General features: G+C 56.1%; 1 protein-coding gene across 2 annotated transcripts in view; it reads left to right on the top strand.

Annotated features, from left to right (window-relative positions):
- Nucleotides 1-14,133, top strand: part of Llgl2 (LLGL scribble cell polarity complex component 2) — a 36,828-nt gene extending 22,695 nt beyond the window's left edge. Inside the window, exons 4-26 of one of the 2 annotated variants that reach the window (XM_047546573.1) lie at nucleotides 26-107; nucleotides 631-746; nucleotides 1,139-1,297; nucleotides 4,007-4,169; nucleotides 4,314-4,446; nucleotides 4,736-4,790; nucleotides 5,334-5,488; nucleotides 8,466-8,683; nucleotides 8,764-8,831; nucleotides 8,971-9,124; nucleotides 9,210-9,314; nucleotides 9,609-9,901; nucleotides 9,984-10,134; nucleotides 10,527-10,677; nucleotides 11,340-11,456; nucleotides 11,563-11,729; nucleotides 12,103-12,367; nucleotides 12,596-12,755; nucleotides 12,986-13,014; nucleotides 13,211-13,258; nucleotides 13,449-13,491; nucleotides 13,581-13,642; nucleotides 13,838-14,133. In XM_047546573.1, coding sequence (XP_047402529.1) covers nucleotides 26-107; nucleotides 631-746; nucleotides 1,139-1,297; nucleotides 4,007-4,169; nucleotides 4,314-4,446; nucleotides 4,736-4,790; nucleotides 5,334-5,488; nucleotides 8,466-8,683; nucleotides 8,764-8,831; nucleotides 8,971-9,124; nucleotides 9,210-9,314; nucleotides 9,609-9,901; nucleotides 9,984-10,134; nucleotides 10,527-10,677; nucleotides 11,340-11,456; nucleotides 11,563-11,729; nucleotides 12,103-12,367; nucleotides 12,596-12,755; nucleotides 12,986-13,014; nucleotides 13,211-13,258; nucleotides 13,449-13,491; nucleotides 13,581-13,642; nucleotides 13,838-13,845 — 2,902 coding nt within the window. In that variant the 3' untranslated portion in view covers nucleotides 13,846-14,133. Of the gene's footprint in view, nucleotides 1-25; nucleotides 108-630; nucleotides 747-1,138; nucleotides 1,298-4,006; nucleotides 4,170-4,313; nucleotides 4,447-4,735; nucleotides 4,791-5,333; nucleotides 5,489-8,465; nucleotides 8,684-8,763; nucleotides 8,832-8,970; nucleotides 9,125-9,209; nucleotides 9,315-9,608; nucleotides 9,902-9,983; nucleotides 10,135-10,526; nucleotides 10,678-11,339; nucleotides 11,457-11,539; nucleotides 11,730-12,102; nucleotides 12,368-12,595; nucleotides 12,756-12,985; nucleotides 13,015-13,210; nucleotides 13,259-13,448; nucleotides 13,492-13,580; nucleotides 13,643-13,837 lie in introns of those variants that run through there. The other variant, XM_047546574.1, reaches the window with a different exon arrangement.
- Nucleotides 14,134-15,344: the final 1,211 nt, after the last annotated feature.

The following is a 15,344-nucleotide window of genomic DNA, read 5'->3' as shown; positions in this document are numbered from 1 at the left end:
AAGGTTTTCCTGAGCCTTCTCCCAGCTATGGTGCCCCAGGGGTGGAGTTCATGGGGCTCCACCGGGAAAACAATGCTGTGATGCAGATCCACTTTCTGCCTGGCCAGGTAAGAGCCTGAATTAAGAAGGGGGAGGGCTGAGGACCTTCTCCCTGCCCTTTTTGTCTTCCAGAAAGAGTGGTTGTGGAGGGAGGCATGGTCTGGGTTTGGTGCTGCTGGGAAACCATGAGACCACCTCCCTCTTCTTAACTGGAGTCTCGCAGGCCAGAGGTTTTTGGTCCTGGGATTCTTTGAAACACCTGGCCCAGCTGGGAATGGTATCACACACCTGTAATCCCAGCAACTCAGGAGGCTGAAGCAGGAGGATTGCAAATTCAAAACCAGCCTCAGTGAGACCCTGTCTCAAAGAAAGGGGGTGGGGGGCTGGAGTTGTGGCTCAGTAGTAGAGCGCTTGCCTAGCATGTGTGAGGCACTGGGTTCAATTCTCACCTCCTCATAGAACTAAATGAATAAAATAAAAGTCTATCAACATCTACAAATGTTTTTTTAAAGGGGGGAGGGTGCTGGGTGCTGGGGATACTTGGGTAACAAGACAGCACACTCCTGTCCCCCACCTGCATTCCCTTCCCAGTGCCAACTGGTCACCCTGCTAGATGACAACAGCCTGCACCTATGGAGCCTTAAGGTCAAAGGTGGAGTCTCAGAGCTTCAGGAAGATGAGAGTTTCACCTTGCGTGGCCCCCCAGGGTAAGGAGGACAGCCCCTTCCTCTCCCTGCCCAACCTGATCCTCACACCCAGCTGGGGTTGAGGTGGGGCTTGTCCTTTGAGCACTCTGTTACCTGCATGCTAGTGCCAGCTGCTGCATACCCATGCTCACGTGCCGTGGGCAAGTTTGCAACCTCCCTCCACCCTCGTCATGCAGGAGGGTCCCAGCCCAAGCTTTCTGCCACCTGTTTCCCACCGTGGCAGAAAGTAACCAATATATTTGTTTGTCCTGGCCTGAGATGCTCTGAACCCCATTAGAAACCACTAAGGGCCTGCCTTCCCTGGGCTGTTAAGGACAGCCAACAGCTTGGGATCCTGTCCCTGGGGTCCCTTCTGCCCTGGCAGCAGCCAGCTCACGGACAGCTGTCCACAGGGCTGCTCCCAGCGCCACACAGATCACCGTGGCCCTGCCTCATTCCTCCCGAGAGCTGCTGTACCTGGGCACTGAGAGTGGCAATGTGTTCGTGGTGCAACTGCCGGGCTTCCGCACCCTGGAGGACCAGACCATCAGCTCAGACGCGGTGCTGCAGCGGTAAGCCACTGGACACCTTGCACTGGACATGTCCTCATCCCTTTGGTCCCCAGTTATGTCTCAGGAGTTTATTCTCTCCTGGGAAGTCTTTTTGGGGACAGGAAAGGAAACCCTCAACTCTCTACCTGTCCCTCAAGTTGAGAACCTGTCACCCCCTATGTTAGCTTCGTAGCTCTAACGGGGGGGTTCTTGGGGGTCACTTTTCACCTCATTTAAAGATGAGAAAAGTGAGGCTCACATTGCTGGCATAAAGTCACCAACTCAGTCCAGTGTCCTTTGCACTGAGATCATGTGTCTCAAAATCTGGGGCCTCTGCAGTGGGATAGCTGGGACCCAAACCCTGCTCAGCTGGGCCAGCTCCTGCTGGTGTCCTATGTTTTGGGCACTGTGCTGAGCTTCCACTGGGCAGGCTTCATGGCCAAAAAGCCTGTAGGTTTGTTGAGATGGCTAGGGCTCCGCTGCTGCATTGCAGTAGAGGAAGCCAGTCTCAAAAAGGCAGACCGAGGATCTGCTGGAGCTTGCTGGGGGCCAGGCTGGTAATAATGCATGTTCTGTAGTCCCAAGGGGCAGGGACCCTGGTCCTAGAGGACTGTGGGCCAGGGTTAAAGCACACAGCTAGCAGCCTGGACTCTCCACATCCCCAAGTGACGATGAAGCAGGGCCCATCTCTCTAGGACAGGGTTGGGAGGATTCCTGCGTGGGGCTAGGTCCCTCTGTGTACAAACCCCAATGCCTTTCCCGCTTAGCAGGATAGGGCTGGGACAGCATGCCGTTTGCAGGACACTAGGAGGGCACGACTGGGGCCCAGCGTGGGCATGATCTGTGGGCAGCTTGGCTCCTCAGCTTGTGATCCCACAGAGCCCAGCCCCACCCTGAGGTTAACAAGGCAAGGAGGGGCCTGAGTGCAGAGTGGCCTCCTCCTGTCTAAGTCCTGTTTCAGCCCTCACTTTGAGCGCGCTTACCTAGGCTTTGAAAGTGGTCAGCCCCTAACTCGTGACTGTGACTCTGAGCATGTGTCTGTCCTGAAGGGGAAATAGTATGAAAGACGCAGGTGGTGCTGGGGCTGGGGCTCAGGGCTGGAGCACTTGCCTGGCACGTGTGAGGCCCTGGGTTCGATCCTCAGCACCACATAGAAATAAACAAATAAATAAAATAAAGGTATTGTATCCATCCACTACGAAAAATATTAGAGAGAGAGAGAGAGAGAGAGAGAGAGAGAGAGAGAGAGAGAGAGAGAGACGCAGGCGCGGCAGTGACCATCCTGGAGCTTTTCTCAGCGGTGGAAGGTCAGAGCCATCTGATTGCAGTGGTTTCAGCTCTGTATAGACATCAGTTGTGTTCATTAAGAAGGTCTTGAAAAATGTTCAGTCACGTGAAAGAATGTCTGTCTCGTTAGGTGGGGAAAAAATAGGATTCAAAATCTTGTGTATGGGGTTATTCCAGTTTTAACTAGAAGTGTGCCTTGGGTGGCATGCGGTCACCTGCCGACGGGGGCAGGGTGTGGAGCACAGGCACCGGGATGCGCAGCAGCCCCCATCCAGCCATACAGCTTCCTCCTGGTGTTCTTCCAGATGCTTCTGTGTGTTTTCCAAGATGGTGTGATTCCTGCATTGCTTAACTTTAAGAGTTTTTTTTTTTTTTTTTTTTTTAATAAGTAATACATCAGAACCAAGTGTAGCTCATTGGTAGAGCCTGTGCCTCACACACAGAGGCCGTGCCTTCAGTCCCTAGTGCACATGTACACACATGCACACACACACACACACACACACACACACACAATAATACTGCATGTTGGGATCCTCTTCAAAAATTAAAACTTTGAGTCTGGGGTTATGGCTCAGTGGTAGAGTGCTTGCCTGGCGTGTGTGAGGCCCTGGGTTTGATCCCCAGCACTGCATATAAATAAATAAGTAGATAAATAGATAAGTAAGTAAAGGTCCATTGACCTAAAAAATATATGTATATTTTTTTTTAATTAAAACTTTACAGATGAAGTTAGAATTAGCCTTTGAATCCCACTCCCAGTGCTAATTCTGATTCCGTAGAGGCCATTGCCTGCAGTGTGTGATGCAGGAGGATGCTCGGAGGTTTCCTTTAGTTTGGTTTGCAGCTTAGGGGTGCCTTCAGGGGCCAGGCTCTTTCCCTTTTCCCGCTCGACTTTCTTGGTGCTGGATCTTGGTCTCATGTCTGCTGCCTCATGGTTTCTGTTGACTGCAGTACCTGAGCACTCCAGGCCCAGAAAAGGAAGAGAAGTCAGTTCAAGGCCGGGGCCAAGTGATATAGAATTTCGTAGATCTTTAAAACTTCTTTACTATGAAATACCACCTACTTGTAGAAATGCACTAAATATGACTGCATGGTCACAGGATTTTTAAGAGCAAGCTTCCTTATAACCACCCCCTGAGCATAGAAACAGCACTTCGCCAGCCCCTGAGAGTCCCCCGCGTGCCCTTCCTTGTCACAGCTTCCTCTGGCTCCATCCCTCCTCCAGGTCGGCTTTTTCAGAAATCCCTTCCCTTCCTGTCTTTATGGTTATGCCACCTGTGGTAGTGTCCTTGGGATTTTATTTATTCATTTTTTAATATCGATGTGTCCTGGCTACCTTTGTATGCTGGCACACGGAGTGCCATGTGTTGCTGTGCCCTGCGATTAGCCACACCCTCTTGGAGGGTGGCAGCATGGGCTGACAGTACTGCTCTCTCCCAGGCTGCCAGAAGAGGCCCGCCACCGGCGAGTATTTGAGATGGTGGAGGCTCTGCAGGAGCACCCTCAAGACCCCAACCAGGTCCTGATTGGCTACAGCCGGGGTCTTGTCGTCATCTGGGACCTGCAGGGCAGCCGTGTACTCTGCCATTTCCTCAGCAGCCAGGTAGGTGGTGCCTGGGACACTGGTGGATACCTTGTGGCTCTCCCCAGCCCCCATGTGGCAATAGAGCTGCCAGGCCAAGGTGGGGGCTCAGGCATTGCTAACACTGCCCCAGTCCCACCCACTCCTGTCTCTCCTCCTCTGAAGCAACTGGAGAATGTCAGTTGGCAGCGGGATGGCCGCCTCATTGTCACCTGCCACTCCGATGGCAGCCATTGCCAGTGGCCTGTGTCCAGCGAGACCCAGCAACCTGAGCCCCTGCGCACCTCCATGCCTTACGGTCAGTGCTCTGTGTTCCGAGGAGTCCCCTCAGCTTTTCCTGAATTCACAAATGGGGTACTCTTGCTCACAGAAGCAAAACCTGAACCCAGAGAGACTCGGGACTCAATCCAAAGCCACACAGAATTTTGGATGCCCATTGTGGCTGTCTCTAAGAACTGCTCAGTGTGAGACTCCCCAGTATAGGTCTACACGTGGGTGTGGGTGTGAGGTGTCCTTGCACATGAGGGTGGGGCTGGCATATGCTTGAGAGTGGGGGGATCTGTTTGAGCTGACCCCTTTTCTTTTAGGTCCCTTTCCTTGCAAAGCTATTACCAAAATCTTCTGGCTGACCACCAGGCAGGGGTAGGTATGGTGCTCTGTCCTCTCGACCTCCCAGAGATTCCCTTCAGGGCTAGAGAGGCTTTGGGATCCTACCCTACTTGGGGAGCTGGTCCTAGGGAGCAACTGCAGGGGGGTCTTGGGTGCCAGGGAAGTGAGGGAGGGCAGGCTCTCCACCCGTGCCTCTCAGGGACTGCAAAATCCATCCGGGCACATTCCTTCCACCTTCCCAGAGAGGTGGTCTCAGGCCCTTCTAGCCGCAGGCCTGCTTCTTCAGACAGAATCATTCAGGAAGGCCTGAGGTAGAGGTGCAGAGACCCCAGACTCAACTGGAGGGCCTCGCCTATCCCCAGGTTCTCCTGGGCTGCCACAGTCAGAATGAGATGGGGTCTAGCCTCGCCCCCTCAAATCACCCTGAGACCAGCCTCCTCCCAGCATGGGGACCCCACCGCAGGCTCTGCTGTGAAGGCTGGCCACTTCCCTGTGTGCTCTAGAAAGCCATGCTGCAGGCCTAGCTTCAGGCTGCCCAGCTTGTGTGGAACCCAGCCCACCCTCCCATACCTGCAGGTTGCCCTTCACCGTCTTCCAGGGTGGCATGCCACGTGCCAGCTATGGGGACCGCCACTGCATCTCTGTGGTGCACAACGGCCAGCAGACAGCCTTCGACTTCACTTCCCGTGTCATTGACTTCACCGTCCTGGCGGAGGCTGACCCTGCAGCAGGTAGGCAAGCTTCGGGAGAGCTCATAGGGAGGTGCTGGGTAGGCACGTAAATAAAGAGGGTCCTGTGTAGGTGTGCCCAAAACACCCTCCCTGCTGGATCATTATCAGTGCCACCAAAGCCAGTGGCAGGTCACTCCATTCTCTCCCTCCCTGTGATCTCCCAGCTGGGTTCATCCTTACTGGTCACACCTCCTGCCTGCCCTGAACTTTCTCTGCCCTTCCCAGGCTCTGAGGGACTTAGCCCAATGGGGACAGATCCACCTTGTTAAATTTACCATTCACCAAGCTTAGGAAGAAAGTCCTGGCTTAGACACAGTGAAGCCTGCCTTCTGGGTGGGGCAGGAGGTGGCCGTGTGGGGCCAGCTCTGAGTCAGCCTCATAAATGGGTGACAGGCAAGACCAGCAAGGGCTGATGTCAACGCCTGGGGAGGAGGCCTCCAGGAACTCTCCAGGAGGGTGGGCCTACTCTTCTAATGAGTGACCCACGCAGCCCAAGGCCTGACTGAGAGCAGGGCTCCAGAGCTGCCTTCCTCAAACCAGTCAGTGCTTTATAAGGACAGAGCCTGGAATCTCCCAGGCTGTGACCTCCCCCTACTTCTCTTGGCTAACTGGATCATCTGATCCCCAGCAAAGGATCCTCCCAAGAGAAATTCACTACCCCATATATTTAAAACCAGTGGTGTGCTGGGCATAGTAGTGTACACAGTAATCCCAGCTACTCTAGTGGCTGAGGCAGGAGGGATCATAAGGTTGAGGCCAGCCTGGGCAACTTAGTGAGATGCTTCTGCCTCAAAATCAGAAAAAAGTAGGGAAGGGTGGTGTGACTAGTGTTAGAGCACCTCAGGTTCAATCCCCAGCATTGCAAAACAAACAAAACCCAGGGCTTTCTAGGACTGGCCATGATCCTGTGATTGTCCATCTGTGTTCCCAGATCCTTCACGATTCCAGCAGCCTGGGTTATGGGTGCATGATTAGGATTGTTCCCCTCAGGCAGGGTGTGGGCACCCTGAGTTTCTCCACCGTGGGCCTTTGCCAGGCAGGATTTCTTATTTAGAAAGCAGCCACCTCCTGCCAGGCCCGATCCCAGGAGCAAAGTCCCTGTTCTGGCAGGGCTTATTCAAATATGGGAAAACAGAGAAAAAAATGACAGATAATGTCAGAGGCAAGAAAAAAGCAAGGCCAGGTGAGAAGGCAGGGGTAGGGGACAGTACTGATTTAGACCAGCAAGGCCTGCCTGATAAGGGGACGTGTTTGAGTAGATACTGGAATGAACTGAGAGGGCAGGGTGGGTCCCTTGGGGACCTGGGATGAGGGACTTGGAGTCAGGAGAGCCCTCTGCTTGTCCAAGTGAGATGTGGACGAGGGAGGGTGGGGAGCGTGACTGGGATGCTTCCAGACATGCCAGACTGTAGAATGGCAGAGGCCCCGCAGGCCTTTGGGTATATTCTGAGTGAGGTGAGAGCCCTGTCAGAGGTGCCATGATCTGTGTAGGGAACTTCCTGGGGGGCGGAGGTGGGAACCACGCAGGAGGTGCTGAGGCTCAAGTTGGATGGGGGCACAGGATGTGGCTGGGTTTGGAGTGTTCTAACATTTAGCCTTGACCTTGACCCAGACCTGTGATGGGCTGGGTAACAAACGATCTCCCCCCGCCCACCATTGTAGAGCAAGTGCAGCCGTGGGCAGTACGCATGGTGGGCCATCTTCATCATCGCACAGCTTTACAGAAACAGGCCGTGCACCAGATTGGCTCCTGGGCTGTGATCCGTCAACGACTTGTCTAGGTGGAGGTGCATGGAGGAAAGAATGGGATCAGGATGGGAGGAGGGTGTTGGAAGGTGCGGGAGCAACAGGCTTTCTTGGGTGAATTGAGTTTGAGGGGGTGTTGACTAGACAACTGGGAGAGAAGAAAGCTCTGGAATCATCCACATAGAGCTCTGAAAAGGGCTGGGACAGGTGAGACTGTCCAGGAATACCATGGACAACAGATGAGAACGGCCATGAGGAAACCCGCCAGGCACACCCTGAAGACACCAGGAGCATGGAGGTTGATGGACTGGCAAAGGAAGCCGGGCGCTGGTCAGGGAGGCAGGAGACCTGGGAGACCAGGGTGGGCAGTTGTGCAGCAAAAGAAACCAGGCACCATGTGAGGCCCAGCTGGTGGAAGATGCACACTGGTCAAGTGGAGACCTAGAGGAGAGCTCTCTGCTGGGAACAACAGCCCGATTGGAGAGAATTAGAGGGGAGGAAGTAGGGGCAGAGAGGATGGGCTCTGCCAGACAGGGCTGCTAACATGGGGGTTTCCCTGGGTTCTGGGAACAGGAAATGTCCATCTGTGACAGATGTGCAGCCAGCTGAGGCTTCAAGAATGTACAGAAGCAGTCAGCTGGGCCTCTGCTCTGGGCTGGTGGCAGTTTCTCTAGGTGGATGAGATGGGAACCTGGCAAGATCAACCTGGCCTGGGAAGGAAGGGTACAGAAACCAGCTTACAGGACATGTTTATTGAGTGGCAGCTGGGGTCAGGCCTGACTGAGGGTTCTGTGTGCAGTAAGAACACACACCACTGGCAGCTGGGGTGCTAAAAGCCCTGCTCACTGCTGCCTTCAGGGACAGGATCAGTGGGCACATCCCAGCCAGGGCTGGTTGTCTGAACAAGGAGAGCAGAAACCAGGGAAGAGGGCTGGGTGGGCTAGTTGGCTCAGTTCCTGGCTGGGACTCTACCGTTTCAGCCTTGACTGGAGCCCACGTTCCAGCCAGTTGTGTCCCTACCTGTGTGTCCCTTTGTGGGCCAGTTAACTCTCAGCAGGGCTGCTTTCCCACACCTGCTTCTTCCCTGGAGGTGAAAGATTTTGCTCTTGTAGCCAAGAACAGGGACTTTCTGTACCTACAGATTCTGGGCTCCAACCCTGTAGCTATCTCTGCAGGGCTGGGCTCAGGCAAACTGTTGCTCCTGGGCCCTGACCCTTGGCCTCCACCCCAGCCTTTGACAACCCCTACGCCCTTGTGGTGCTGGCTGAGGAAGAGTTGGTGGTGATTGACCTGCAGACAGCAGGCTGGCCGCCCGTCCAGCCACCCTACCTGGCGTCTCTGCACTGCTCCGCCATTACCTGCTCCCACCACGTTTCCAACATCCCTCTGAAGCTGTGGGAGCGCATCATTGCTGCCGGCGGCCGGCAGAACGCACACTTCTCCACCATGGTAGGTCCAGCCCCAGCCCCAGCCCCAGCCTTCCCATCTTGGGGCCAGGCTGTCCTGGACATCGTGGTCTCTTTCTCCAGGAGTGGCCCATCGATGGTGGCACCAGCCTGGCCCCACCACCACCCCAGAGGGACCTGCTGCTCACGGGGTAGGTGACTCTGATTCTGTTTTTCCTCCTCCCTGGGGAAGGGGCAAGGTGGGTGGGAGCACCATCCTGAGGAGTGCATGCCAGGCTGTGGGCCCCTCAGCCAGCATCACTCATGGGGGACGCGGGGCTCTACTCACAGGCACGAGGATGGCACGGTGCGGTTCTGGGATGCCTCGGGCGTCTGCTTGCGATTGCTGTACAAACTCAGCACAGCACGGGTTTTCCTCACCGACACGGACCCCAGTGAGAACCTCAACGCCCAGGGCGAAGATGAGTGGCCTCCACTCCGTAAGGTGAGGCCAGGAGCCTGGGAGCTGGGGGTGGGGTGGGCAGGATGGGCTGGCCCTGGCTGCTCACAGGTCTCCTCCCCCTTGTCAGGTGGGCTCCTTTGACCCCTACAGTGATGATCCCCGGCTGGGCATCCAGAAGATTTTTCTCTGCAAATACAGTGGCTACCTGGCTGTGGCAGGCACGGCAGGGCAGGTAGCAGGCTGGGCAGGGGGATCGCGGAGGAGCGGTGGGGTAACTTTGGGCAGCAGGGACAGGAGCCAGTCTCTGAGCACCCACCTGGAGGTGCACCAGGAGTGCACGTTCCTTCTGTGCTTCTCCCGTGGGATGCAGGTTCCTCCGTCCAGTAGAGGAAGGCCCTTGGGATGGTTGTTTCTGCTCCAAATGTCGGAACAAAGGATTGAAGCTGGGCAGAGACCTGGGCCTTGGCTTGGTCCTGATCCTTTGCTGTCCAGTGGGCCTTGCTGAGTGCTTCTACTTCACACCCAGGTGCTAGTGCTGGAGCTGAACGACGAGGCGGCTGAGCACGCCGTTGAGCAGGTGGAGGCCGACCTGCTGCAGGACCAGGAGGGCTACCGCTGGAAGGGGCACGAGCGCCTGGCCGCCCGCCCGGGGCCCGTGTACTTTGATCCCGGCTTTCAGCCCTTCGTATTGGTGCAGTGCCAGCCCCCGGCTGTGGTCACCTCCTTGGCCCTGCACTCTGAGTGGCGGCTTGTGGCCTTTGGCACCAGCCACGGCTTTGGCCTCTTTGACCACCAGCAGCGGCGGCAGGTCTTTGTCAAGTGAGCAGGATGGCTGGGGCTAGGGTCTGGGACTCGGGCCTTGTGAAGTCTTTGCACTCTGACCTCACTGATGTCCCCTCAGATGTACCCTCCACCCCAGCGACCAACTAGCCCTGGAGGGCCCACTGTCCCGTGTAAAGTCCCTCAAGAAGTCCCTGCGTCAGTCATTCCGCCGGATGCGCCGCAGCAGAGCGTCTAGCCGGAAGCGGCGGCCAGCTGGCCCCCCAGGAGAGGTGAGGCCCAAGGCTGCCCTTGAGCCCAGGCCAAGCGCAGGGCAGCCATCAACTGGACCACATGCCTCTCCCTCCCTGGGCTTGCTGGGCTACAAGCACAGGCTCTGAATCCAAGCCATACAGGTTCACATCCCACCAACTGTGACCACCAGTATGTCATGCTGCTTTTGTGCCTCAGCTTCCCTAAGCACAGAAGGCTGTAATACTTACCTTAGAGGTAATTAGTCGTTTTCTTATTATACAATGTGCTGGGAGGCCAGGCAACGTCCCACAGTGGTACCTCCCACTTGGACAAGGTCCTCTTGGACATGACTGTGGCCAGATCGGCATGGAGCAGAGCCCTTGTGGTGGGGAAACAGACCTCACTCTCAGACTGGCCCTCCTCACTGCAGATGCAGGCAGCAAGCACCAAGCCTGAGCGAACAGGACTGCAGAACATGGAGTTGGCACCTGTGCAGCGCAAGATAGAGGCCCGCTCGGCTGAAGACTCCTTCACAGGCTTTGTCCGGACCCTCTACTTTGCTGACACCTACCTAAGGGACAGTGAGTGGCCTGCCTGAAGTTGGGGGCATGAGGGACACCCCCAGTGTGAGAGCATGTAGGAGTCGCTGCCTGACTGGGACTTCTGAGGGGTTCTCATTGTGAGCGGGGAAGATCAGGGTCCCCATTTGCCTCTTTCCCTCCCCTGCCTGGGCTCCAAGTTGGGTAGCCCTGGCTTCATATCCATGCTCCACCACTCTCTCGAAATAGAACCTTGGACACATCATTTTACCTTTCTGGGTCTCAGCTTCCCCCTCTTGGAATGGAGAATGATGTCTTCCTTCTGGAGCATCCTTGAGGGTTTAAGATGATGTGGTGCCTGTCAGTACCTGATAGGCAGGTGGAAATGTCCACTCCCTGGCCTTCTCTGCTGGGTGGGAGCATCCTTGGTCACATCACAGCCAGGAGTGAGCCGTCCTGGGTTTGGGACCATCCATGTGCAGACCCCCTGTAGTTGTCAGAGAGATCTTCCCATCTTTTCCTGGGAGGTAGGCAGGGCCTACAGCATGTCCATTTTGAAGAGGAGGAAACCTCTTTAAGTTTTGCTGACTTGACTTTAGAGTCACCTGGTGTTCAAGGACAAGGCTAGGACAGAAGCAGGTTGCCTTTCCCTGCCTGACTCCCAGAGCCAGAGGTTGGATACTCAAACCTTTTCCTTGTGGTAGGCTCCCGCCACTGCCCCTCGCTGTGGGCTGGCACCAATGGGGGTACTGTCTATGCCTTCGCCCTGCGTGTGCCCCCTGCTGAGCGGAGAACGGATGAGCTAGTGCGGGCGGAGCAGGGTGAGTGCTGGTGGGGGAGGTACGGGTGCTTGATCTGCCTGGGCTGGGCACGGTGGTATCTCCAGCCTGGCCACCCACCACAGGGCCCGCCTCCTCCTTCCTGTAGCCAAGGAGATCCAGCTGATGCACCGAGCACCCGTGGTGGGTATCCTGGTGCTCGACGGGCACAGCATACCCCTTCCTGAGCCCCTGGAAGTGGCCCATGACCTGTCAAAGAGCCCAGACATGCAGGGAAGCCACCAGCTGCTTGTGGTGTCTGAGGAACAATTCAAGGTACCACATGTGGCAGCAGGATCCCTTGGGAATCCCGGGACATCCGTGGGGCTCAGCACCCGGGCACAAATGAAGATGGCTGGGATGCAAAGTTTTATTTGGAGTTAGTCTTGGGTGACAAAGGCACAGGAAAGAAGGGCAACGGTCATGTGGGGTCTTTGGACCCCAGGCAGGCAGGGACATCGAGACAGCACCTGAGTCTGTGCAAGATGTGGAAGTTGGTGGCCATGTGTCCTCCAGTCTCGTGCAATATCTCTCCTTAAAAGTTGGGTGGGGACGGGCATTAAAACGGGGTGGGGGGGGACATCTGCTGAGGGCAGGGGGCAAGAGAACTGTGGCGTAGCCATGGCATGACCACTGCTCTGTGCCCCAGGTGTTCACGCTGCCCAAGGTGAGTGCCAAGCTGAAGCTGAAGCTGACGGCCCTGGAGGGCTCTAGGGTCCGACGGGTTGGCGTAGCCCACTTCAGCAGCTGTCGGGCCGAAGATTATGGGGAGCACCATCTGGCGGTCCTCACCAACCTGGGCGACATCCAGGTGGTCTCGCTGCCCCTGCTCAAGCCACAGGTGCGATACAGCTGCATCCGCCGGGAGGACGTCAGCGGCATTGCCTCCTGTGTCTTCACCAAATATGGCCAAGGTGTGCAGGCATCCTGGGACCCCTGAAGACAGCGCAGGGGTGGATAGGGGGCTTTCTGGCACTGCTGGGGGCCAGAGAGGCATGGCAGCCAGGCTGGCTCTGCTCTCGGTGAAGAGCAGTGAGGGAGGCTCTGTCCCCTCATTCCCCTGGGTGGAAGTTCTTCCAGCAACCACGGGGCTCAGGAGCCTGGCCTGGCCTTACCCGTCAGGTTTCTTTTCTGCTCCCCAGGTTTCTACCTGATTTCACCCTCAGAGTTTGAGCGCTTTTCTCTTTCCACCAAGTGGCTGGTCGAGCCCCGGTGCCTGGTGGAGTCCGCCAAAATGAAGAACCACAGCTGCCCCAGCAATGGCAATGGCCCTGGCCTTGAGAAGGCCTTGGGCCGAACCAGGTGAGGAAAAGGGCAGGAGACCTTTCCAGAGCTTCTCCCTCCCCTCGCCTTCCCTCTCTGAGGCCCCGAGATGCCCCCTCCCTTGCAGGTCACCAGTTCAGGGCAGGGCTCTGCTCCTCCCTGACCTGGTCTAGGCCAGTTGATGCCAAGCACTCTTCATGGGACCGGGCTTTCAGGGCCAGGGTAGGGAGCCTCGAGGCCTCTAGCCCTCACTCTCTCTCCCCCCATAGGAACTCAGGAAGCCAAAGTGATGGAGAGGGTAAGACAGGCCTCTTGGGGCCACCTCCTGGGGCATACCTGGGCTACACCTGGCAGACCTGGGGGTGGAAGGGAGGGGAGGGGCCCCAGGTGAGCAAGGAGATTTGGGGCTGGGAGAAGAAAGTCTACTGTTGTTAAGAGAGCTGGGCAGAGAAGGACCCAGGGTGGAGTCCGCCTGACCTGCCTCTGCCTTCCAGAAAAGAAGCCCGGCCCAGTGATGGAGCATGCGCTGCTCAATGATGAGCGTGAGTCAGGGTGGGAGCTGGCAGGCTGGCAGGAGGGAGGGGAAGGATGTTCCCGGATACTGGTGAGGCTTGGAGGGCCAAGGTGGAGCTGAGGGCTGTTTCCCTGAGGTGGACAACATGGGCAAAGGGGAGAGAGGCTGCTCGCTGGCCCAGCCCCTGTTGGCCTCACCAGGCCTCTGCTGCCCTACAGGAGTCCTGAAGGAAATCCAGAGCACACTGGAGGGGGACCGAGGGTAAGTCACCACTGCTCTGGGAGAGGTGGCAGGAGAGCACTGTGGCTGAGGGGTCTGTGGATGGTGACTCCCTGCGTTTGCTGCCGCAGGAGCTATGGCAATTGGCGTTCTCACCGGACGGCTGTGGGATACAGCCTCAGCAGTGGGGGAGGTAGGGCCTCCGGGCACTGCCAGGGAGGGTGTGCTTCCTGGGGAGGGATCAGAGGAAGAGCCCTGGGGCCATCCCCGCCCTGACACGTGCCCTGGATGTCCTGGAAAGCCACTGTTTGGGCTCAGGGTGGGAGACTGAGTTACCCTGACATGCCCAGGGTGATCATGACCTGCTGTCCCCCACATCCTTCCACAGCAGAGTGACCAGCACGGGTAACCAAGCTGCTAGATGAACACACACTACTGAGGGCCCTCAGTGGGCGGGACGGCCCCTGCTGGAGAGGCTGGTGCCCTGGGCCAGGCCATGAGTGCCCTAGGTCTCCACCCTGCTGCTGCTCCTGGCCTTGCAGGAGGAGAGACACCGCTCCTGGGGCAGCCCCTCCCGGCCTTGTCTGTCTCAGTCCCTTTATCAATGTTGCACAGTTTTTATCCCCCCCCCCCCCCCGCCATTTTTGTAGTGGGTTGGGTTTTAAATTATAAATTTTAACTGCCTTTGGGTGAAACAGAGTTTTTAATAAACACCTTATTACCTCTTAACTGGACTGGTCCAAGGACTTGACTTCAGTTGTCCATGTAAATGGGAAGTCTCAGCCTCACCTGGCCTTTTAAAGCATTTGAATCAGAGCCCGCCATGCTTGTTCGTATCTGAATGTGACTGAGCACTCACTCTTTGGAAACAAATGGCGAGTGTGAACCATCTCAGGTCTGTCCCACCTGGAGAACTGGACATCCCTCCCCCATGTGGAGAGGTGCATGACCTTGGCTGTGAATTTAAGGGGATGTACAGCTTGTTTTATCCAGTTAGCTTAACTAACACATGTCAAGAGACACGAAGTTTACTGCCTAGAGACCGAGAATTGAAGAAAACTGTGATAACAAACACCGTGAATAAGACAGTGGAGAGCCAGCACTTCCAGGGCTAGAGGAGCTTCCCAGCTGTGAGCCCGTCTGCCTGATTAGCTTGGCTAGGAGGTTGAAAACCAGCCTGGTTTGGTGGTGGCACCTCTAGTTCCAGCTACTGAAGAGGCTGGGGCAGCGGCTGGGGCTCAGTGGTAGAGCACTTGCCTGGCATGTGTGAGGCCCTGGATTCGATTCTCAGCACCACATATAAATAAATAAATAAAATGAAGTTAAAATACAAAAGGCTGGAGCAGGAGAATTTTGTCGGCTCAGGAGTTCAAGGCCGGCCTGGGCAATATAAGACCATCTTGAAAAAAGAAAACACACACACACACACACCTGCATATACTAGGAAGACTTTAAAACAGGTTTACCCCTGTGCTCATAAATCTGAACCTTGCCTTAAGTACCCAGTGCACTCAAGTGTTAGCTGATGTGGGCAGGGTTATTTCAGTTCTGAGGCATCCTCACACTGGGAGTTTTTGTTGAGCAAACAGAAGGGTTAGACAGTCTGTCCTCTAGCAAGTGAATTGGAGGAAACTTGGCTGACAAAGGGAGAAGAGTCAGGGGTCCTTACCGCAGTCCACAGGACAGGTGACAGTGGAGGTCATTTGAGGCATTGAGAAGTTGAGTTGACAAGGACCGCCGCCTGCTGGGGAAGGCCAGCTGGTGGGAGGCGCTGGCTCCAGAGGTCATGGAGGTGTACCAGAGGAAGCTGGATTCAGGGCTCTCGACTTAGAAGAGGGCTCAGGCATCCAGAGAGGTGGGAGGCTTAGTGTTCACTTGCACTTTGAAGTCAGGCA

Source organism: Sciurus carolinensis, chromosome 3 (genome assembly GCF_902686445.1).
Source record: "Sciurus carolinensis chromosome 3, mSciCar1.2, whole genome shotgun sequence".
Lineage (NCBI taxonomy): Eukaryota > Metazoa > Chordata > Mammalia > Rodentia > Sciuridae > Sciurus > Sciurus carolinensis.
The sequence above is the reverse complement of the archived record's forward strand: the minus strand, read 5'-3'. Positions and strand labels throughout refer to the sequence as shown.